The 25,098-nt window shown below is 42.0% G+C and overlaps 1 protein-coding gene across 1 annotated transcript in view; it reads left to right on the plus strand.

The window, feature by feature from the left end:
* Nucleotides 1-25,098, plus strand: part of RAB31 (RAB31, member RAS oncogene family) — a 160,114-nt gene that overhangs the window by 106,886 nt on the left and 28,130 nt on the right. The window contains exons 4-5 of the mRNA XM_066352615.1: nt 744-815; nt 3,144-3,250. Coding sequence (XP_066208712.1) covers nt 744-815; nt 3,144-3,250 — 179 coding nt within the window. The remainder of the gene's footprint in view (nt 1-743; nt 816-3,143; nt 3,251-25,098) is intronic.

A 25,098-nucleotide genomic window follows, 5' to 3' on the forward strand; every position in this document is an offset into this window, starting at 1 on the left:
TTGTATATATATCCTTTGTCCATTTTTCTGTTGACCTGAATTATCTTTTTCTTATTGAATTTCAAAACCCTTCCACAATATATTCTTCAAATATATTTGAAGATATTCAAATATATTCAAAGATACTTTTAAAAAAGTATGCATAAAACCTGGATGTATCCTCAGAATAAATATCCTGCTTAGTGATAACTGGTTCTAGTGACCACTGTGACTTGCGTTGTTCACATTCTGGAATGCAGCTGACTGCTCTTGCTGTTTGTCATGCGGTGAAGGGACACAGCCCTTTAGACCTGAGGGCAGTGGCTGAGGTGCCCGTGCTGCCTGCTCCTCATTAATGGCTCAGTGAGGGTTTTATTGTAGGATCTGTGCCTGTCTCCTCTTTTCCTCCCCTGGGCAAACATCTTTTTCTTACTGTGGTCTAATTCTAATTCTAATGAGATTGCCCTTGGTCAGTCATATTAAATAAGTGATGAGCAGTAGAGAAAAGACAATTCATAGGATATTAACATTTAAAATAGGATTTATTTTTTGGCCTTTGCCCAAGACTGAGTTTCGTGGCGTATAAACCATAAGCATATGTGTAGTTGAGGAGAAAAAAAATTATATCTAATAGGAGCCCTGGGAAAATTCCAGGGGGAATTCAGGAGTCGTATAAGGATAATGTAGTATGACGTTTTATATTTAATTTGGGATTGCATAAAGTGTGTTCACTCGGCCTAAAACTATTCATTATTCCTAAACAGTTTCACTCATTGGCTCCCATGTACTATCGCGGATCCGCTGCAGCTGTCATAGTGTATGATATTACCAAACAGGTAAGAACCTCCCCTTCCGAATTTATATGCCATTTATGGTGATTCTCTCACTTACAAAGACCAAGGCAGATTTCGCTGCTTGAATATTGTCAGTAGCCTAGAATGAGATTTCATAATGTTGTGGTTGGGAATAATGAACACTATATTAGTATATTGAGTTTATTTCACCTAGATGTGAGGAAGCATTTCAGGTTTACCTGCTAAATTAAATAAACAACAATGAACATGCATTTTTTTAAAATTTACTGTTTGTAGAGACAAGGTCATGCTTGTTAGTGCTGTTCCCTAGAATGTCAGCTTTTTAGGAAAAAGAAAATTATTTTTTAAGTTCTATATGCTCTGTAATTATGAAATAGTTACCTTCTGTTAATGTTTCAATCACATTGCATAAAATGCCAAAGAAATGGTTAGGTATGTGTAGTGTGTTTGTGTGTATATGATATAAATATAGTGATAATGTTGAGCATCTAGGCTATCCACCTATAACTGCCGTGGTTTACTGATATTTTTTCCTACTCCTGGAGTCCGGACTCAGTGCGCAGGACTGCTGGTTTAATGACTCTTTGCAGTTCCCATCCATGACTTTCTGACCACTGTACCTACATGTGGTATCTACCTTGGCTTGTCTCCTGGAGGATGGTTGTGATAAAGGAGGTAAAGGACAGAAGGGAGAACAGACCCTACAGTGTGTGTGTGTGTGTGTGTGTGTGTGTGTGTTTTACCTTTTTCTTCCTGAGGGAAGCCTGAACATTGTCTTAGTCCTATGACTTAGACCTTTTTCATATGAAGTCAAAGCTATAATTTTTAAAATTGTTATTGTTACTTTTATTTTTAATGGAGCTATTATTTTTAAGTTAAACTTATTGGGGTGACATTGGTTAATAAAATTATATAGTTTCCAATGGACAGTCCTACGACATATCATGTATATATGGCATTGTGTGTTTACCACTCAGAGTCGCAGCTTTTCTGCCACCCCATGTTGACCTCCTTTATTTATTTATTTATTTATTTTTGTATTTTTCTGAAGCTGGAAACGGGGAGAGACAGTCAGACAGACTCCCGCATGTGCCCGACCGGGATCCACCCGGCACGCCCACCAGGGGTGACACTCTGCCCACCAGGGGGCGATGCTCTGCCCCTCCGGGGCATCGCTCTGCCACAACCAGAGCCACTCTAGCGCCTGGGGCAGAGGCCAAGGAGCCATCCCCAGCGCCCGGGCCATCTTTGCTCCAATGGAGCCTTGGCTGCAGGAGGGGAAGAGAGAGACAGAGAGGAAGGGGGGGGGTGGAGAAGCAAATGGGCGCTTCTCCTATGTGCCCTGGCTGGGAATCGAACCCGGGTCCCCCGCACACCAGGCCAATGCTCTACCGCTGAGCCATCTGGCCAGGGCATGTTGACCTCCTTTATCCTTGACTCTCCCTTGTGTCCCTTCCTCTGGTGACCACCACACTGTTGTCCATGTCTATAAGTTATTTTTGGTTTGTTTTTCTTGTTTGTTTTCAGTTTTATTTTTTATTTGTGTTTTTCTGAAGAAACTTATTTTTATTAAGTTTATTGGGGTGACATTGGTTAATAAGGCTATATAGGCTTCAAGTGTACATTTCTTCCTTTTCTTTCTTTTTTTTTTTTACAGGCCCAGAGAGAGAGTCAGAGAGAGGGATAGATAGGAACAGGCAGACAGGAACAGAGAGAGATGAGAAGCATCAATCATCAGTTTTTTGTTGCGACACCTTAGTTGTTCATTGATCGCTTTCTCATATGTGCCTTGACCGCGGGCCTTCAGCAGACTGAGTAACCCCCTGCTCAAGCCAACGACCTTGAGTCCAAGCTGGTGAGCTTTATGCTCTGGCCAGATGAGCCCGTGCTCAAGCTGGTGACCTAGGAGTCTCAAACCTGGGTCCTCTGCATCCCAATCTGACGTTCCATCCACTGCGCCACCGCCTGGTCAGGCTCAAGTGTACATTTCTATGATACATGATCTGTGTAAGGCTATAGTTTAAATTAATGTTATTTACAGGAGAGAATTACTAATATTTCTTAACTTAATCATGGCTCAATTTTAGAAAAGGGAGTCTATTTAAGTATAATTTAGCTAATATTAAGATTTGTGACAGGATAAGGGTAGTTAGTATGGTCTACTTTGTGAACCCCCTGAAAATATTTTTCTCCATCAAATTGTGTTGGGTTTGTGTTTCTACTTGCTTGAAATATATAGGATTATGCATGAAATACACAGGGTTATATGCACAGTGTTGTGTTATAAACATATAACTCTGTTATGTTGATGGGTTTTTCTAATGCTTGATTTATATACTTTGGGTTTAGGACTCATTCCATACCTTGAAGAAATGGGTGAAGGAACTGAAAGAACATGGTCCAGAAAACATTGTGATGGCCATCGCTGGGAACAAATGTGACCTCTCAGATATCAGGTGAGATGCATTTAAATTTTTTTTTTTATGGCTTTGGCTGGTTTTCTCAGTGGATAGAACACTGGCCAGGCGTGTAGACATCCTGGGATTGATCCCTGGTCAGAGCACACATGAGAAGCAACCATCTGCTTCTCTTCCTCTCCCTCTCCCCCTTCCCTCCCTCTTCCCCTCTCTTGGCCAGTGGCTCAGGTTGGTCCGACTGTTGGCCTCAGATGATGAGGATAGCTCAGTTGGTCTGATCATCAGCCCCAGATGGGTTGTTGGGTGGATTCCAGTCGGAGCACATGTGGGAGTCTATCTCACTGTCTCCGCTTGTCTCACTTAAAAAATATTGTGCACGCGCACGCACGTGTGTGTGTGTGTGTGTGTGTGTGTGTGTGTGTGTGTGTGAGAGACTAGTAGCCTCTATCTCGGAATGTCTTCGTGTAAAAGGCTGTCATGCCTGTGTTTTTCCTTGTAATAGTTTAATCAGTGGTCATTCACTTGTGGTGGTCAAGATGGCATTTATTTCACCAGAGTGGAATGAAAGGGAAATAGTAGGGAAATATAAATTTGATGGACCGCACAGTAAGGACTATTAAATCGAATCTATACACAGCACAGTTACATCCCTGACTCTAAGTGTCTTTGGGCTACATGGCTTTATTATTTCTATCATTACATTTTCTGTCATTATTGTCATTTTCACTACTATCACCATTTTAGAAATACATACTTTCATATGGTAAGGAGAGTTAGATTCCTAACATGTTCCACACATCCCTGTTTGCTTTATTTCTAGACTTAAGGATGTAGTGAAGTCTATGTACTCTTACTGTCCTAAGATCCGAATGTGATGATGTGTCATATATGAACAGTTTGGCTTGTTCCAGAAACACTGGATTGTTGAATTCCTTTACCAGGAGAGATGTTTGTAGAGGTGCAGCCTGCATGGGCTAGAGATTTGATAACTCTCTCCAACCCAATAAGCTACCTATTTTTGCCTGATAGAAATGTTATAAAAGAAAAGAGACGATTTGTGTTGTTTCCATTACCTGGCTAATTTAATTCTCAGCAGTTCCGGTAGTTGATTTTCATAAAGACAACAACATCACGCTTCAGGTTTTTGCTAATCCAAATATGATTAAACCAAAGTTAAATAACAATGAAAACGGATCTTGCAAAAGTCTTAACATAACCTTTGACAAATCGCTCTGTTTCTTTGGGATTTCAAAAGCTTTATATCACATTGCATCAGATTTGTTTGTAATAACAGCTGTCAACACCACTTAATCATTTGTTTTTCTGAGGGCTGGACAAATCTTTAAACTCCCCAGACTTAGCTCAGATCCCTACCTTCTTTACTGCAATCCTGAAACAATTGACTTGTCTAGTATTCCCAGCAGAATTGCTTTAGCTTTTGTCATTAGAAGGAGGTGGCCTGGGTGGATAGAGATTGCCTTTGCTGAGAGAAGGCGCTGTCTGTCATCTGACACCATGGCACTGCAGTAAAAGGTATGACTTTAAGTGAACTAAGCCTTGTGAATTGTGGGAGAGCTGACGGACTAGAATCTGAGCAGAAAATGATTTAAGCTTGAGTGGAATTATTAGTTCTCTTGGTTACATGGACCTGAAACCCAATTGAAATTAATTTTAGGATAAAAAGGAATATTTTGGAAGGTACTGGTATCCACATGGTAAAAAAAACAGCCTTTAGCTTTGGTATAACGTAGTGACATGTATTCCATTTTAGTCTTGACACTCTTGTTTTAGTCTAAATTGCCATGGAAGGGTTTCCAACATCACAACAATGCATTTGTGGCCAAGGAAGGGGATTTGGGTAGTACAAAATTGTGTTCCCACCATAACCATGAGAATGGGAGGGCGGCTAGTTTAGAAGAGGGGCAATTCCTGGTAAAGTACAGCCTGGACAGACAAAACATTCTGGCTTGGTTGCTGGCACCTAAAGCTCTAGTTCAGTGGTTCTCAACCTTTCTAATGCCGTGACCCTGCAATACAGTTCCTCATGTTGTGGTGACCCCAAACCAAAAAATAATTTTGGTGGCTACTTCATAACTGTAATTTTGCTACAGTTATGATTCGGAATGTAAATACCTGATATGCATTATGTATTTTCCGATGGCTTTAGGCAACCCCGCTGGGGTCACGACCCACAGGTTGAGAACCGCTGCTCTAGTTCTCTGGGTGAAATTTACCCTTTATGCATTGGTATAGGGTTTTCCTCAGCACATTTTCTGCTTCGTGCTACCCAATTCCTATATATATATATATATATTGTTTTCATAATGTATAACCCATCCTCCTCACCTCTAACAACAAATTCACTCATAGTCCCTCCATCCCCAATGGGAGACAATTCAAGACCACATTCATCTACTACATCCAGTGGTGACACCATGGGACCCCAGTCACACAAGTTCTCGGGATGATAGCCTTTCTCCTCTAGTTTGGTCGCAGTGAGGTCTGAATGTGGCTTCTCAAGATCCTGCAGTTGCAGTTTCAAGTGTGGAATACTTACAGCGTTTGCTGCCCTCTCAGTTGTGTTAGGTGCTGCTGTCTGTTACTGAATCAGACAGGAAGAATCGGTGCCCTTTGCAATGCTCCTTCAAGCCTCTGATTAAGTCAATGAAAAAATTAGTGTGATGCTAGTAAATTAAAAAATTTTAAACATTTTTAATATATAATTTAAAATTTTAATATATTTTATTGAGATAATTTATAAGCCATAAAATGCACCTGTTTTAAGTATATAGATCAATAAATATTAGCATATTTAGAGTTGTAAAGTCATCATCACATCTAATTTTAGAACATCTCCATCACCCTACAAGGAAACATTCATTTATAGTTACTCCCAACCTCATATCATTTTCTTTGTACCTGATTTATCTCATGCTGTTTTTTACAGTAACATGCTATCCAAGCTTGTTCCTAGGAACAATAGACTGTACCATACAGTCTAGGTGTACAGTAGTCTAACCCATCTAGGTTTGTGTAAGTGTTCTCTATGACAGTGGTCCCCAACCTTTTTTGGGCCACGGACCGGTTTAATGTCAGAAAATATTTTCACTGACCGTCCTTTAGGGTGGGATGGATAAATGTATCACGTGACCGAGACAAGCGTCAAGAGTGAGTGTTAGACGGATGTAACAGAGGGAATCTGGCCATTTTTTAAAAATAAAACATCGTTCAGACTTGAATATAAATAAAACGGAAATAATGTAAGTTATTTATTCTTTCTCTGCGGACCGGTACCAAATGGCCCACAGACCAGTACCGGTCCATGGCCTGGGGACTGGGGACCACTGCTCTATGATGTTCACACAATAACAGAATCGCCTAATGACACATTTCTCTTGCTGTTATGAGGTACATGACTGTAGAAGGCCCTCAACCTTTGACATGCACTGTCTCTGTGCCTCTGTCTCTGTTTCTGTCTCTCTCTTAAGGGGGGCTAGGAAATATAAAAATAAGTGTTGAGAACTTACTGGCCTTAAGTTCACATGGAACATTCTCCAGGATAGACCAAATTACTAAGCCATATAATTAACCTCAATAAATTTAAACTAATTAGAGCCATACAAAATAATGTTTTCAGATTAAATTGGAATTATACTAGAAACTATCAACAAATACATGAGGATAGGGAAAAACTGAATCACTCACAAATTGCTGGTGTGAATGCAAAATGGCGCCGCCATCTTGGAAAGTAGTGCAGCAATTTATTTAAAAACTAAATATGCAATTACCATATGGCCCAGCAGTTGCCCCACAGAAATGAAAACTTAGGTTTCCACAAAACCTGCACCTGAATATTTGCAGAAACTTTATTTGTAATTGCCCCAAACTGGAATCAGCCCAAATGTCCTTCAAAAGGTGAATGGCTAAACAAATTGTGGTGTATCCATTCTATGGAATATTACTCACCAATAAAGAGAAACCAACTAGTCATGCACGTGACTTGGGCAGACCTCCAAGAGAATCACAGAGGTGAATAAAGCTAACCCCACAGGTTTCATAGTGTGTGATTCTGTTTATATAACACTTTGAAATGGAAACATTTTAGAAATAGAGGACAAACTAGCAGTTGCCAGGGGTGATGGTGAGGGGAGAGGGAGAAAAGTGGGCATGGATATAAAAGGGCAACATGAGGGATCATTGTCATGTTGGAACTGTTCAGCATCTTCTCTGTGGTGGTGGATATGCAAACCTCCATGTGATAAAATGGCGTAGGACTTGCCTGACTTGTGGTGGTGCAGTGGATAAAACATCGACCTGGAACACTGAGGTCGCCAGCTCAAAACCCTGGGCTTGCCTGGTCAAGGCACATATGGGAGTTGATGCTTCCTGCTCCTCCCCCCCTTCTCTCTCTCTCTCTCTCTCTCTCTCTCTCTCTCTCTCTCACACACACACACACACACACACACACACACACACACACACACTCTCCTCTCTTAAATGAAGGAATGAATAAATACATAAATAAATAAATAAAATTAAAATAAATGGTGTAGGACTTCATAAACACACACACGAGTACCAGTAAAAGTGAGGAGATCTAGGTAACAGAGAGTAATCAATGACAATATCCTTTCTGTGACGTTATACTATACATTTGCAAAATGTTTCCATTTGGGGAAACTGGGCAATGTATACAAGGAATCTCTTGGTATTATTTCTTATAACTAAATGTGAATCCACAATTACCTCAATAAAAATTTCAATGAACAAAAAGCTGACTGAGATAAAAATAATAACTAAATATTTAAAAAGTGGTATATATGTACAAATATATATATATATATACCTGCAAAATATATGCATGTTCTAGATATATTAATATGACTAGAGTTTTGAAAACACCCTGGGCCATATAATGAATTTATCCCCAGAACATCCAATATATAAAAGAAAAATTGAATATTGAAAACTCCCATTTAGGTAAGTGGGGAAGGGGAAGCCTGATGGGTCATTCCTTGCCCAGAGTATAAACTTCCTCCCACTAGATAAGAAGAGTTTGGTAAATGATCGAACCTGTGACCCTAATGGGCATCTGCTTGTTGACCCTTTCCCATGGCGGTAGAATCACATTCTTGGTCTGTCGATTTGGCTGCTCCAGATTCTGCCTGCTGACATGATATTTTTCTGGGGACCTTGGCCAGATCTCTTTAGACCTTGACTTTCTTTTACTCCAATTCTAAAACACTTTGCTCTCCTGTAATTGTCAGACACTATATTTTATATTTCATTGGGGGGTTGGAGAGGGACAGTATCTAGATTTGGTTGTGTAAGTAAGTGAGTGTGTGTGTGTGTGTGTGTGTGTGTGTGTGTGTGTGTCTGGAACCAGTCTCACTGAACAGCCTTGTGTAAACTTGTAAATCCTTAAGGGGAGCTTTGTTTGCCTGGAGTAATTTGAGAGGGTACTGGAATTTACATGGAATTAACTCCCTGAACTGGACTCAGCTCACTTGAGGCATTTGTGTGCAGGAGTGCTGGCAGAGGAGATGCCCGATCATCGGGTAGTCATGATATTCCAGAAGATGGTAGAAAGGTCCGACCATACCATCCAGAATGAAAGGTGTTCAGAGGCATCTGGTCCGGTGAATCCAGCACATCTGGTTTGGATTTTTTTTAGGTCTCTGATCTTTGTGGAAGATTTTCCTGGGTATCTTGAAGAATTCTAGACAAATTCTTGTGCCCACATTATTGTCACATTGTAGTAAAGTGTAGTCTCTCGAATCTGAGGTGAGGTAGCAAGCTGCAGTTGGCACTGCTATAGGTGAGAAGGCAGTTCTGAGCTTACGCACAGTAGGTGTTTGGTGGATGTCACTTCCCTACTTTTCCACGGCTCCTCTCCCTCGCCAAGAAAGCCGCCTTGGAGAGAAGCTCTGTAACAGCTGCTGAGGAGGAAGGTGTGCAGCTCCTGGTGGGGTCTGGGAATGGGCTACCCCCTCCTCCCTACCACCTGCTTATGCTAAAGTAGGAATTGCAAAACTGTGGACATCTTAGGGACTACAGGGCTGAAAGGAAATCAGGGAACCTTGACTGAAGTAATTGTGCACGACCTGGGGTGACAGCTGACCTGGGGTGAAGCTCTCAGGCCATGAAGAGCATGGGCAATTTGGAGCAGAGAGAGTAAAAGGTGGGATTTGCCTAACTCAGATTGGGAGGCAAAGCTGACAGGAGTCTGTGGCGAATCACCAAACTTCTGAACAAGTAATACAGTAATGCATGCCACGGGGCTAGCGCCAGCAGCTCTAAGGAGTGCGGATTTGGCCTGGGCTCTCAATAGAAAAGAAGCGTTCCTCAGAGCAAGTCTGAGAGCCCGCAAGAAACTGCCCAGCCTTGTCTTGGACCTGGTGGGAGAGTTGGGGCAAAAAAAATCTTGAAAAGAAAGAAATGAAATATGTCACCTTGCTTTAATAGTTTTAGAAGTTCCATGAGCATAAAAATTATGTAGAACACTTGTTAATTCAGACCCCAGGATCCAGCTCTGGAGGTTCTGATTTAATAAGCAAGGATAGCTTGGGGACATAAGCATTTTAAAAAGCGATTTCCACAGGCCATACTTGGAAAAGCATTGCCTGAAATGAAAGGAATTTATGGGAGAGAAAAAGGAGGAAGTCCCTGGACCTGGCTAGGGATCTGTGGAGATCTCTGACTTCCGGCCACACCTCCTGGGCTTCCCCCTCACCCTGCAAGAACTCTTGGAGAAGGGAAAGGGTAGCTTATTAGGATCCAGAGGCAGTAATTTGATCTCCCCAAATTTAGAAACTTCTCCAGACCCGTTTGATCATTCCACATTGGCCTTCCTCCAGTGGAATCTAACTTGACCTGCTCTTCAAGTTCAAGGGTCTCTTTTTGGTGTTTCCTTGGAATTGTAGTCTTACTGGCATCTTTAGGGCTGTGAGTGAATCATAAGGGGGGGGGGTGGGGATCATGTAGAAGTGTTGATGGGAGAAAAGCTCTCAGGCCTGATTAATTTTATCTTGCAAATGGTAGCAGTGGGAAGTTGCCTAACAAAAGCCATAGTGGAAATTAGGGGTTTAGGAGTAAGGGAAGTTTCTCTCAGAGGTGGTAGGTAATGACCCGGGGGCAGCTCTTCTGTCACTGGCCCCCTCTGCCCAGGCTTCCTCTCATCCCCCATACATAGAACCTAGGAGGCCGTCAGGGACTCCAAGTCCTCTCCTCTTCTGAGGAATGAACTCTTGTCTCTAAGATCTTATGTCAGCACTTCTGCTAGCTCAGAAAAAGACTGAGAGAGATTGGTGGGGCTACTGCTGGTGAGTTGAGGATTTTTCCTGGAGTAGAGAGTAGTGTATCCAAGGAAGGAGCACCCGAGGGAAGGGTTGAAACCAGGGCGGCGCCGAGGGAAGGACATTGGTCCTGTTAGTCTTCAGTGATTTGATTAGCAGTAATTTTTGGTAGTTCTTTTGTGTGCAGAAGAAAGTGTTATGAGAAAGACACAAAAGGAGAAGTATGGCCCTGGCCGGTCGGCCTGGCGTGCGGGAGTCCTGGGTTCGATTCCCGGCCAGGCCACACAGGAGAAGCGCCCATCTGCTTCTCCACCCCTCCCCCTCTCCTTCCTCTCTGTCTCTCTCTTCCACTCCTGCAGCGAGGCTCCATTGGAGCAAGGATGGCCCGGGTGCTGGGGATGGCTCCTTGGCCTCTGCCCCAGGCGTTAGAGTGGCTCTGGTTGCGATGCCCCGGAGGGGCAGAGCATCGCCCCCTGGTGGGCAGAGTGTCGCCCCCTGGTGGGCAGAGCTTCGCCCCTGGTGGGCGTGCCAGGTGGATCCCAGTCGGGCGCATGCGGGAGTCTGTCTGACTGTCTCTCCCCGTTTCCAGCTTCAGAGAAAAAAAAAAAAAAAAGGAGAAGTATTTCCTTTTAAGCTATTTGCTTCTGTTTGGGGAGCCAAGAGCAGTACCATGGATGGAAAGTATCTAATAAGCAATAGTATTTAATAAGACTGTATTTAATAGAGTTTCCGAAGTCATGGAGCAGGAAGGACAAAGGAATTCCGGGAGTGGAAAGTTTGTAGTTATCGGGTGTGATTTGGAAAGGCTTGTTCTCAATGAAATGTGTCCCAAGCTAGACTGTTAAGGATGAGTCTTATAGGAGGTAATTCCAGAAAGGGGAGATAATGGACAATGGAATGGAAGTGGGAGAGAGTTTGACATGTTTATGGGTGAGGGGATATCAAGAGTATCTACCTGATATCTTGCCCTGGGGAATAGAGAAAAAGATAGGTAGATAGCAAGAAGATAGTTTATGAATGGATTAATAGCATGCGCAGTGCTTTGGGCTTGGTGTGTGGGGCCAGGAGGGTGAACGCCAGATGCCCTTGCCTCCTGCTTCCCCATCTCATACCCGTGGCACCATTGCCCATCAGTCATGGCACTGTCTTTTCCTGAGTCTGTTATGGTCTATGGCTCCCTTTTCCCCTCATTGATGTGAGGGGGTGATGAGGAAGAGAGAGGGAGAGAGAGAAACATCAACTCGTTGTTCCAATTACACTTAGTTCCATTTAGTTGAGCACTCATTGTTTGCTGATTATGTACGTGCCCTGACCGGGCATTGAACCTGTGACCTCGGCACACTGGGAAGACACTCTATCCACTGAGCTACCCAGTCAGGACCCTGAGGTTTCTTCTTAACACCATGAATGCTCCACTAATTAAAGAGATGAAACCTATTTGCCAACCTTCAGGTCGTTTGTGAGAGCATTCTGTGCTCTTGAGCAAGTAAGGACTCATGCAATTTCCTGTGTAATCTCAAGCTAGAAACTGGAGTGGGAGCTGGACTTTGCAGCCTGGGTCTCCCTTCTGCAGCTTCCTGAAATGCACACCAGCCAAGGGAGAAATCACAACACAGATATATTTTCAAATTTTGGATAAAATTGAGGTCTTTCACAGATTAAAAATAAAGTTGGCAATAAATATTTTTACAAAGAATGCATGGATTGCTTTTATTTCTAACATGTGACTCCAAAACTAATTCCAGTCTTAGTAGTGGGCCAGAGTGGCTATAGGAAGATCTGTAAAATTATACACACCAGATAAGAAAACTTGAGGCCTGACCTGTGGTGGCGCAGTGGATAAAGCGTCGACCTGGAAATGCTGAGGTTGCCGGTTCGAAACCCTGGGCTTGCCTGGTCAAGGCACATATGGGAGTTGATGATTCCTGCTCCTCCCCCCTTCTCTCTCTCTCTTCTTTCTAAAATGAATAAAAAATAAAAATTAAAAAACAAAACAACAAAAAAAAACAACAAAAAAGAAAACTTGAAATGCTGGATAATAAATCCAACTTATTCTAAATACTAAAAACTGAAAGCACAAAAGCCAACGAACACCAAAAGCTACGGAAAGTTCTTGAAATATCATGGCCAGTATTAAAATGCACACAGACTTTTCTTTACGTACGATGAGGAGGCAGTAGGGGCTGTGCTGTTAAAACGTGTTTGTGCTCCGAGATGCACCACGCCTCCCCGAGTCTCTGCCTTCCAAGGCCGTGCAGGCGGCTGAGCCTACCTCTGCTCACTGTTGTCCAGCAGGAGACCAGGAACTAAAGACCGAGATCCCCGGAGAGCCACGCAAGGGCAGCTGAATCTCTCTTCTTCAGTTATGAAGTGTTTTCAATGAAGAACCGGCAAAACATTTATGTATATTTTAAAGAATACTGTGAATTTTAAAGAATAAATGAATAGCTGTGTAACTGAGGGAGCTTCTGTCCCCAGTTGTGTCCTTATCATGTCTTCTCTACCCAGGAGTAGCTACTACTCTGACTTTTGTGATTATCATTTCATTTTCTTCCTTCCTCCCTTCCTCCTTCCCTCCTTCCCTCCCTCCCTCCCTCCCTCTCCTCTCCTCTCCTCTCCTCTCTCTTTCTTTCTTTCTTTCTTTCTTTCTTTCTTTCTTTCTTTCTTTCTTTCTTTCTTTCTTTCTTTCTTTCTTTCTTTTTTTCTTTCTTCTTCTTTTCTTTCTTTTTAGCGAGAGAGACAGAGAGACAGAGAGAAGGACAGAAGAAAGGGAGAGAGATAAGGATCAATTCTCGTTGCGGCACCTTAGTTGTTCATTGATTGCCTTCTCATATGTGCCTTGACCAAGGGGCTTCAGCTGAGCCAGTGACCCCTTGCTCAAGCCAGCAACCATAGAGTGATGTCTATGATATCACGTTCAAGCCAGCGACCCTGCGCTCAAGGTGGTGAGCCCGTGTTTAAGCTGGTGACCTCAGAGTTTTGAACCTGGGTCCTCTGTGTCTCAGGCCAATGCTCTGTGCACTGTGCCACCGCCTGCCTGGTCAGGCTGTTTTCTTTTTTCTTTAACACCCAGATCTGTATTTCCAAATGGCTGATTTAGGTTTGCCTGTTTTTGAACTTCATATAAGTGGAATAACCCTGTATGTATTATATGATGATTTGTTGCTTGCACTCAAAATACTTGGAGCCTGCTCTCTGGTGGCGCAGTGGATAAAGTGTTGACCTGGAACACTGAGGTCACCGATTCTGAACCCTGGGCCTACCTGGTCAAGGCACATATGAGTTGATGCTTCCTGTTCCTCTCCACCTTCTCTCTCTCTCTCTCTCTCTCTCTCCTCTCTAAAATGAATAAATAAAATCTGAAAAAAAAAGTGTAGAAAAAAAAACCACCTGTGAAATTTATCCCAATGACTGTTAGCTGTTTTTTGTACATTTTCATGGCTGTATATTGTTCTGTTGTAAGAGTTCATCTGTCCACCTTACTGTTGATAGATATTTGAGTTATTTCTGGTTTGGTGCTATTATGAACATTGTTTCGTGGACAGTCTTATATGTCTCATAGTGCCATGTGTAAGCATTTCTCTAGATTCCAGTGTATATGAGTTTAATTGCTGAGTCACAGAGTATGCATATGCTCAGTTTTACTTGGTAATGCTAGTGTTTTCCGAAGTGGATACCATGATTCATGAGACTTCCTATTTCACCAAGTCTTAGTTCTGTAAGATGTTAGGTTGTGGAATGATATCTGATAGTAATTTCAGTTTGCATTTTCCCAGTTGCCAGTAAAATTGGCATCATTTTATATATTTATTGGCCAGTCAAGCAAGTCTTTGCCACTTTTTCTATTGAGTTATTTACTATAATCTTGTTTATTCATATGATTAAAAATATATGTATATATATATATATATAAAGATGCTATTTCTTTGTCATATGCATGTGTTGAAATATCTTCTTCAAATTTATGTCTCATCTTTTAACCTTCTTTATGTTGTCTTTTCTTCATCAGAAATCTTTAATTCTATGTTGTAGAGTATATTAATTTTTTCCTTTTTATTTTTTGGGGGAGAAGGAGGAGGAATGATGAATCTTATTTAAAGCATTTTTCTACACACCCCCAACATAATGAAGATATTTCCTTATTTTGATGATTTTTAAAAAACTTTACAATTTTGTTTTCTCATCTGTCTTTAAATCACTTGGAATTGATTTTTATATATACAGCATGATTTTTCCTTTATAGATATTCAGTGGTCTCTGCATTGTTGGCTGTGAAGTCCCTTCTTTCCCCGCTGATGTGCAGTATCATCCCTGTCATATATCATGTGTCCCATGTACACAGGCCTGTTTCTAGGGCCCTCTGTTCTCTTCTGTTCTGATGGCTTACTAATCCTTCCTGATACCAGTACTACACCAATTTAATTATTATAGCTTTATCGTAAATTTTAACAAATGTCCTGGACTTATTCAGATGATTGACATCTAGAATCTCTAGAACAACCAATATTTTTTGGCCCCAGAGATATTTCATGAGAGTGTGTGGTGTGGATGTAAGTGTGTGTGCTGTGACCCAGAGGAGATTATGGGAATGTTCAGGCCCATAGCTACATGCGGTGAAGGTGTGTGTGTTGGGAATGGGGTTATTTTTATGGTTTATTTCTAAAAATAGTTAAATAAACTTATTTTAAAACAGTTTTATATTTACAGAAAGGTTGCAAAGATAGTACAGAGAGGTCCCATATATTCCACATTTAGTTTCTCCTATTGTTAACATCTTACATTATTATTGTCACAATTAAGGGACTTTATTGATACTTTAGTATTAACTGAAATCCATACTTTACTCAGATTTCCTTAGTTTTGCCCTAATCTCCTTTTGTTGCTATTGCTGTTGTTCTAGGATCTCATCTAGAATATTGTATTGTATTTAATTGTCATGTCTCTTTAGGCTCCTGTGGGCTCTGATGGTTTCTCAGACTTTCTTTAATTTTGATGACTTTGACAGGTTTTTTTTGTTTTGTTTTGTTTTGTTTTTGTGACAGAGACAGAGACAGATAGGGACAGACAGACAGGAAGGGAAAGAGATGAGAAGCATCAATTCTTTGTTGGCGACACCTTAATTGTTAATTGATTGTTTTCTCATATGTGCCTTGACCCAGAGGCTACAGCAGACCGAGTGACCCCTTGCTCGAGCCAGCAACCTTGGGCTCAAGCTGGTGAGCTTTGCTCAAATCAGATGAGCCCGCACTCAAGCTGGCGACCTTGGGGTTTCGAACCTGAGTCCTCCGCATCCCAGTCTGACGCTCTATCCACTGCGCCGCTGGTCAGGCGACTTTGGGCAGTTGTAAGGAGTACTAGTCAGATACTTCGGAGACTTTCTCTCAAGTAAGGTTTGTCATGTGTGTCTCATGATTAGACTCAGGTTATGTATTTTTGGGAGAAAAGTGCTATTTTATGACTTCATCATATCATATATAAACATTTCAGGGGTTCATGTTGTCACTGGTTGAGGCAGTGGTGTCAGGTTTCTCCACTGCAAAGTTACCTCTCACTCCCTTTCCTTACTGTACGTCTTGGAAGGAAGTCTCTGGCATGGCCCCTGCTCAAAGGTGGGAACAATATACCCCATCTCCTTGAGGGAGGATATCCAAGTAAATTATTTAAAATTCTGCAGGTGAAATTTGTCTCTTCTCCTCTTTATTCAGTCTTTTATTTATATAAGTATGGACTTGTGTATATTTATTTTATGCTTTGGTTTTTATTGCAATACTGTGTTTATTTAAATTGTTACTCAAATTGTTGCAACTTTGGCCCTGAGAACTCTTTCTTTTGTCTCTTGTGTGCTTTAACCTATGCCTATCACTTTGTATCAATATTTTGAGTACTTCTGTACTTTTTGGTATAGGCTATTCCAGGCTCACCTTGTATAATTTGGGATGCAGCCCTAGAATCAGCCATGTCTCCAAACAGCCCTAGTTCCTTTCATTAGAGAATAGTATTTCGAAACTAAGATGTGGCTGCGTATACTTGTTGCTACAGGGGTGTCATTGGGTATAGGCCCTTTCAATGAACAGAGGAAGAAAATATATATATGTATGCTAACTTGAGTGCACACACATATCTGTAATTATTTCCTTATGTATCCATCTGTATCTAGATTAAGATCAACATAAATTTATGTTTATTAACTATATTAACTATATGTATACAGTGTTCACTTAGGCAGCTAACTGAAAACAAGTTAATCATCACTGCTGTCTTTGCCAGCCTGCATGGAATGCCTACTATGTTCCAGATACTATTATAAGTATGTTAACCTTCACAGTCCAATGAGAGAGTTACAGTCATTCTCCCATCTTATCAATGAGGAAACTGAAGCACAGAGATTGAGGAGCTTGTCCCAGGTCCTGCAGCTAAGAGGGTGTAGGCGGCCAGCTTTAAACCTAGGTAATATGTTACTGAGCTGATGTTCTTGACCTTCATCTCTATTGTATCTCTTAAGACATGTGAACAGGGTCCATGGGAGAATAATTTCTGAACTACCAGGAGAAATGACAGCTGATTCAATTCCACTCAGAGGATTTAGAGCTAATGATTCTTTCCAGTGGTTGTCTCTGGTCTCTTCCAGTCTAGTCTAGATTTCTATCTGGGGGAAGGTTATCAAGAGGCCTGGTTCCCCTAGAGAACCTATGTTTTCTGTTTAGTTCTCATTTGATTTAAATTCTGACACTCTCTATGGGAAGCAGTCCATTTAAGCCTGTGGTAAGAACTTGGCACTGCTTGTTAGAACGTGACACCAGGAATTTGGCCTCAGGTGAATTGCAGTTATGGACACACATTAATAAGCAAGGCCCCATGGACACACATTAATAAGCAAGGCCCCATGGGAACAGAAATTCTTCCGAGTACACATATCAGGTACTTCAACTGATTATTGTAAAATGTTATTGTCCAAGTGATATTAATTATGAAGCTGGTAATTATTGTTTCTTTTTTTTAAGTCTTTATTATTTATTTATTTATTTATTTATTTATTTATTTATTACAGAGACAGAGAGTGAGTCAGAGTGAGGGATAGGCAGGGACAGACAGACAGGAACGGAGAGAGATGAGAAGCATCAATCATTAGTTTTTCATTGCGCTTGCAACACCTTAGTTGTTCATTGATTGCTTTCTCATATGTGCCTTGACCGCGGACCTTCAGCAGACCGAGTAACCCCTTGTTGGACCCAGCGACCTTGGGTTCAAGCTGGTAGACTTTTGCTCAAACCAGATGAGCCCACGCTCAAGCTGGCGACCTCGGGGTCTCGAACCTGGGTCCTCTGCATCCCAGTCCGACGCTCTATCCACTGCACCACCGCCTGGTCAGGCTATTGTTTCTTTTTTTTTAAAAGAAACAGTTCATTTGTTTTAGTGTTACCTCACAGGTAAACCAATCCAAGTATCTAAAAGAACTAGGATTTTAAAGAGATTATGCAGCCCTTGTCGGTGGCTCAGTGGATAGAGTGTTGGCCCACCGTATGGACGTCCCAGGTTCAATTCCTGGTCAAGGCACACAGGAGAAGTGACCATCTGCTTCTCCTGCCACCCCTTCTCGCCCTCTTCCCTTCCTGCAGCCAGTGGCTTGATTGGTTTGAGTGTAGCCAATTAGGAGAGGATAGCTCCATTGGAAAGCGACAGCCAGGTGGGGTTGCTGGGTGGATCCCCAGTCGAGGTGCATGCGGGAGTCTGCCTTACTATCTCTCCTCTTCTCACCAAAAAAAAAAAAAAAAAAAGAGCGAGAGAGATTTTGCTGCTTTAGTTATTGCTAAAATGATTGCCTCATCTTTGTGTTACACAAATATCTTAGATATTTAGACAAAATATGAACTAAGGGGAGCGCAACAAGGCCTGGTTGTTCATTTCTGTGGCTGTCTGCAGGAGCAGGGAGACTGGGACTGCTTTGTGGCCCGCCACAGCCCTGTACGCAACCTGCCGCCTTCATCTGTGGGGCTTTGATGGGATGTTGTGAACGGTTTCCATTGCTTTTGGCTAGAATACCTTAAACATGTGGGATGGTTTTGACACAAAATAATTCCACCAGACATTGAACAGCTGTCTCTGCTCACTGTTGGCTTGCTACTCATGGCTTACTTAGTTGGTTGTTTAAGCTTGACCTTGGAAACGGGCTGTGGCTGGAGCAGTGAGTAAAAATACAGGGCAAACATTTAAAAATGAAATGTTAACTGTTGTATTCCAGGAGTTTGGGAGAATATAAAATGCTTTGTTACTGCTGTTGTGGTGTTTTTTTTTTTTTTTAGAAATAGAACATACACAGCCAGAACCCACGTAGACCACCGCAGGTTTTGTTTGGGAAGAGTTTGTGAGACCACTGTTCTTTTATTTTGTCACTTGTAAAATCGTGCTTGAGAAATGTACGGTCCTGCATTGCTTAATGACGGGGATACAGTCTGAGAAATGCAATTTCGTTAGACAATTTCATTCTTGTGTGAACATCTCACCTACACAAACTGAGCTGGTCTAGCCTGCTGCTTACCTAGACTACACGGCACTGGACTGCAAGCCAGCACAACTTAGTACTGTACTGAATACCGTAGGCAGTCGTAACACAATGTTAAGTGGTTGTCTATCTAAACATAGAAAATGTACAATAAAAATATGGTATAAAAGATATGGAATTATACGCCTGGATGGGTCACTTCCCACGAAGGGAGCCTGCAGGAGTGGTGAGTCAGGGAGTGAGCGGCGAGTGACAGTGAAAGCCGGGACATTACTGGGCACTACTGAGACATTATAAACACTCACACTTAGGCTACACTAAATATAGAAAAACATTTTCTTCAATAATACATTAACCTTAGTTTACTGTAACATTTTTACTTTATAAACTTAAATCTTACTCTTTTGTAGTAACAGCTTCAAACACACCACTTGGTACAGCTTTTTTTCCCCCTATTTTTGACACTATTTATTGATTTTTTTATTTTGTAAACTTTTTGTTGTTGTTAAAAACCAAAACACACACACATTAGGCCTACACAGGGTCAGGATCATCGATGTCACTGTCCTCCACCTCCACATCTGGTCCCACTGGGAGGTCTTCAGGGCAGTAACGTGCATGGAGCTGTCAGCTCCTATGGTAACGATCCTTCTGGAGGACCTGCCTGAGAAAGTGTCACCATTTTCAGAAATATCTCCGTGGTGGTTTGCTTAGCTTGTTTCTTCTTTCCATTGTAAATTTGCTTGTAGGCAGACAGTGTATCATGAACATTCCTCTCTTATTAATGAAAAACCCTTTGGTGTTGAGGGGGCAGTCTATGTTTTCAAACTTTTAAGAAGCTTATTGAGGTTGGCAAAAGCTTCTGTTAAACCCTTACTGTGAATTTTCTTGGGAGGTTTTTTTCTTTTTCTTCTCCTGCAGTTTCCTTTTCTCTTGCCTCTCCAGCTGTGTGTTCCTGTTGCAGTTCCAGGAACCCTTCATCAGGCTCTCAGGGGCCCTCTGGGAGCCCTTCAGTGCCTCCTCACCCACACCCAGGGGAGAGTGCGTGCCATCTCCACCACCGCCTGGTTGAGTTCTGCACCCTTTGCACTACAATGCTGCAGTAGCTACAACATCCCTAGGTGACAGGAGTATTTCAGCTCCAGTATAATCTTCTGGGACTACCATTGTATATGCAGTCCGACGTTGGCTTAAACATCATTACATAGTGCATAGCTGTATATTCCATTATGTCTTGGATATTGTCACCCTAATACATATTTCTAAACTCTGGACTTCATAGTCAGATTATGAATAGACTGCAAAAATGTTGAACTCAGACTACCACCTAAAAGAATTATTCTCAAGCTATGAATAGAATGCATAAGAGGCTGTTGGGAAGTTGTTAAAATGCATACTTCTGGGGCTTGCCCAATAGGCATTCAGGTTCAGTAGGGCTGGGCAGAGGGACCTTCATTCCTAACAAGCCCCAAATAATCACTGGAATAGTTGCTGGGAGAACACATCTGAGAATGATATCCTGAGAGATTCGTGGGACGTCCTTTGAAGATGTTTAAATAAGGCTTAGTTGGGATTGTTATGTGACAGAGCAGAATCTTGGATATTTGTCCTCATTTTGTTTGTTTTTAGCATCAAAATGTGTTTGTTTTTTTTAACTTATGTGTTTAATTTTCTGGGAAAGAGAAGATTTTGTGTAACTTCTCGAAGATACCTGATAACTTCCTAGATGTGGTTGTCCTGTAGTTAACCATGACCTTTTTGGAATCACATGGTTATTCTACCAGCATTTTATGAGCATTTCTTTCTGTCCACATTAACACTGCAGATGTTAAATGTTTTCATCTTGGCTAATCTGACACATGAAAAATGTGATCCTCATGTTCATGTGAATTTCTTTAATTGCAGGCAGGATTAGGAAAATGAAGATTATCTACTGAATAACTATTCTTCACCTATATACGAATAAATACGTAAAAAATCAATTATGTAGATGTTAAAATCCTCTTTATAATAGCAATACAGATTTAAATACTTAATAATCAACATTTTTGCTATGTGTGTAACTTTAAATTTTAAAGTATTTTAAATTTAAGGAATGAATTTAGCAATAAATGAGCAAGATCTCTACAGATGAAGCTTTACAACTCTCTGCTAGGACATAAAGACTTAAGTAAATGAAAGTGTGCTCACTCCTTGGATGGGAAAGCCCAGCTTTGAAAGCATGTCAGTTTGCTCTAAACTCAATTGTGGATTCACCGAGATTCCAGTCAAATTATCCAAATAACATTTTAAAGGGGGTTTTACAAAATGAGTCCTAAAATTCATCTAGAAAAATAAAACAAGCAAAAATAGTATTGAAGGGACTAATCCCAGCAAATATATTTTAATGATTTAGTAATAAAGCAATAGAGCATTGTCAGAACGAGAGAGACAATCAATGAACAAAGCAGGTAATCAAGAAAACAGTGAAATACATAGGAAGATTTAGTATATTATAAAGATGATATTTAAAATAAGTTTATAGAAAGGATAATTCAATAAATTATTTAGGAGTAATTAGCTGGTCACAGGAAAAAAACAGATTCAAAATGAACAAGGATTTAAATGTAAAATAACAAATTCATAAAAGTTAGAGAAAGAAGGTGAATTTTAAAAATAATCTTGGTCCCTGGCTGGATAGCTTAGTTGGTTAGAACATTGTCCCCATATGTAGAGGTGGCCAGTTCAATCCTCAGTCCGGGCACTTATAGGAACAGATTGATGTTTCTGTCTTTCTGCCTGTCTCTCCTGTCCTCTCCCTCTAAAATCAATGAGTAAAAGTAAAAAAAAAAAAAAGGAAACCAAAAAACTTGGAATTGCAATGAACTGTTTAATCATGATACAAAACTCAGAAGTCAGAGAGGATAATAATGATCAATAAGTCTGACTTATAAAAACTTTTGTGAGGTAAAAATGCCACAAACCAGATTAAATACAAATGATAAGCTGAAGGAAATACAGAATATATATTACAAAGGGCTAGGTTCTTTTATATGCAAAGAGCATTGTCAAATAAATAAAAAAATCAAACAACCCATACCAAAGTGGCAGAGAACATGCACAGGAATATCACGGAACAAGAGATATTGAAAGCTTATGAAAAATTACTCACCATCTTTGAACAAAAAGTTGCTTAAAATTAATGTTAGGTTTTTCTCATAGAGAAAGGACTTTAAAAAATGATGCAATTTTACTTTTGGCATGATTAATGGGAAGAAATGTATTTGACAAGTTGGCTGAAAGAGCCTGTAGTCCCTCATTCTTCTACAGAATAGTAATGACTAGACTGGAGCCATCCTGGGCCGTGAAATGAAGGGTTTGTGTCAGGTAACTCACAAAAGGCCTTCCCACTCTGAAGTGGGCGGTGCCTGTTTACTTGTTTCCCTGGCTTACACCATTTCCTCAATCGTTTTAATGTCTGTAAGAACACGGTGCTTTGCCATCCTCTTGCTGATACAGCTTTGTAAAGATTTATTAAGGAGACACTGATATAGCACCTAGTATGTGCCAGGTATTGTTTTGAACACTTTATAATACCAACTAGCAGGTAAAATTGTTCTAAAGCTTTCACCCCAACTGGTGGAGTGAGGAGCATCAGACTGGAGGGAAGCAAACATTAAGGGGCTGTCTGTTGAAGGAGAAAATAATTGTACTTCTCTGAGCAGCACGCATGAGCTGCTCTTCTCATATCAGCTACATCCTAGGCCAGAGGTCCCCAAACTTTTTACACAAGGGGCCAGTTCACTGTCCCTCAGACCGCTGGAGGGCCGGACTATAAAAAAAAACTATGAGCAAATCCCTATGCACACTGCACATATCTTATTTTAAAGTAAAAAAAACAAAACGGGAACAAATACAATATTTAAAATAAAGAACAAGTAAATTTAAATCAACAAACTGACCAGTATTTCAAGGGGAACTATGGGCCTGCTTTTGGCTAAAGAGATGGTCAATGTCCGGTTCCATATTTGTCACTGCTAGCCGTAACAAGTGATATGATGCGCTTCCGGAGCCCCGATGCGTGCATCCCGCGTCACCGGAAGTAGTACTGTACGTGAGTGACGCTGGGCTTTGTGGCGCTGCCACATACAGTACTCCTCTCACTGACCACCAATGAAAGAGGTGCCTCTTCCAGAAGTGCGGCAGGGGCCGGTTAAATGGCCTCAGGGGGCCGCATGCAGCCCAAGGGCCGTAGTTTGGGGACCCCTGTCCTAGGCCATCTATGAAAGGTTCTGAACTAAAACCCATGGCCAGAACATACCTTCAGCACAGGTGGCCTCAGTGGAAGTCATCTGTCTCCACTGACTTTCAGATGGAACCCATGGGAACCTTCCTAGTGAACCCCTAGGAGAGGTATAGCATCATTCTACTGTCGACTGCTAATTTGATTCCTCTCCCTTATGGGTGGGGCTTCAAGAATGCCTCTAAGTGTACTGTTCCCCTGTCTCCCTTCCATCAGTGGAGGAGGATCATGGAGAAATAAATAGCCCTGGAATTAGAGTGGGTCAGCTGCCCTGTTGCTAGGCTCCACCCACAAACACCAAAACAAGGACCCTTATTGGGCAGCACAGCCTGTTGAAAAGTCTGGGGGGCCCAGAGGAACATTGTTTCCTAACCTCCCTACCATTCCAGAGCCTGGGTCTAGCAGCACACTCCCTCTTTTGTGTTGCTTGCAGCCCAAGACCTCCCTCCTGGCCCATTTGGAAGAGTAAGTGAGCCTCTGCCTTCAGGACTTTTTCACAGCCCAGGAAGGCTCCAGTCTAATCATTACTATTCTGTAGAAGAATGAGGGAGCACAGGCTTAACACTCCCCATGTTTTCCCATAAGCCTGCATGGCACCTCTTCTGCCTGAATCCTCCTCTCTGCTGAAGGCAGCTGGACTATTTTGTCATTCAATCATTTCAACAAATATCCACTGATTGCCTCCTAGGTGCCAGGCGCTGTTACGATCCCCGCACACTAAAACAAAAACCACGATCCTTATCTTGTAGCAGGAAATCCACAGCCTATTTCTGAGTCACACAACCTCACAAGGATGATAGGAGGCACTCGGGAGAGTGAGTGAGCAACTGACGGGTTTCCAGGTTCCCAGCTGCCAGTGCAGAAGTCAAGTCTCCTGTCCCTGGGGCATTCTGCGAGGGGACGAAGACGCCAGGGTCGGTGGGTGAGCTGGTCGCTTTCCTGGGGCTGCTGCCTGGTCACCACTGGCTGGCACAGTGCAATGCTGCACCAGGACAGTGCCTCCCACATCGCAGATAGTCCTTACAGACTCTCTGTGTTTGTCGTCTGACTGTCCCCCTTGGCCGCACTTGCTTCTCCACAGGTTCTTATTGAAAGAAGGGGCCCCCGCAGCAGCTGGGCGCTCATCAGCAACAGCAGATGTGGGATGATGACATCCTGGCCGGACTCACTTCCTTCTTATATCAAACAGCTTCTTGTTTTTGTTATAAACAAGTGGATTAAAAGAACTTCACTTCAGTCATAAACCAGTAGATGTGAAATCGTATTAACCCAATACACAATAAAGGCGAGGGCAGAAATCCTTGTGCCAGAGGAAGGGGCCTGAGCTCGGCAAGGCAGGGTCGGTGGAGGGAGGCTGCCAGCGAGGGAAGACTTCATCTTAGCGTGACGGGGGCAGGGGGAGGAGCACTTAGGTGCCGCTGTGATGTCTGGTTTATGGAAAGATTGGCTGATCTGTGGGTGAAAGGCAGTTATCAGGCTGTGACAAATTATAGTTGTGACACTCACTTGCTGTTTAAGTAGCAATGACCAGCTAGCTCAGCAGGGGATAATGTCTAGATACAGAAGGAAAGGGTAGTGTCTCAGCCCTCTGAGCCTGTTACCACAGGCGGTGCACAGGTGCGTCCATGGAGTGCTCTCTGGCACGGGGTCCACCATGGGGGGCAGCTGCCCTTCCTGGATCCTGATCAGTATTGCTTCATTCCCCGTCATGCAGCTCTTGATTCTGACCCTGAGTCTGGTCTCCTTCTCTGGTCCCTGAAATCAGTGTCTCCTTGGGGGCCTTAGCCAGCCCCATGGTCTCCAGCTTTCC

Source organism: Saccopteryx leptura, chromosome 11 (genome assembly GCF_036850995.1).
Source record: "Saccopteryx leptura isolate mSacLep1 chromosome 11, mSacLep1_pri_phased_curated, whole genome shotgun sequence".
NCBI classification, from domain to species: domain Eukaryota; kingdom Metazoa; phylum Chordata; class Mammalia; order Chiroptera; family Emballonuridae; genus Saccopteryx; species Saccopteryx leptura.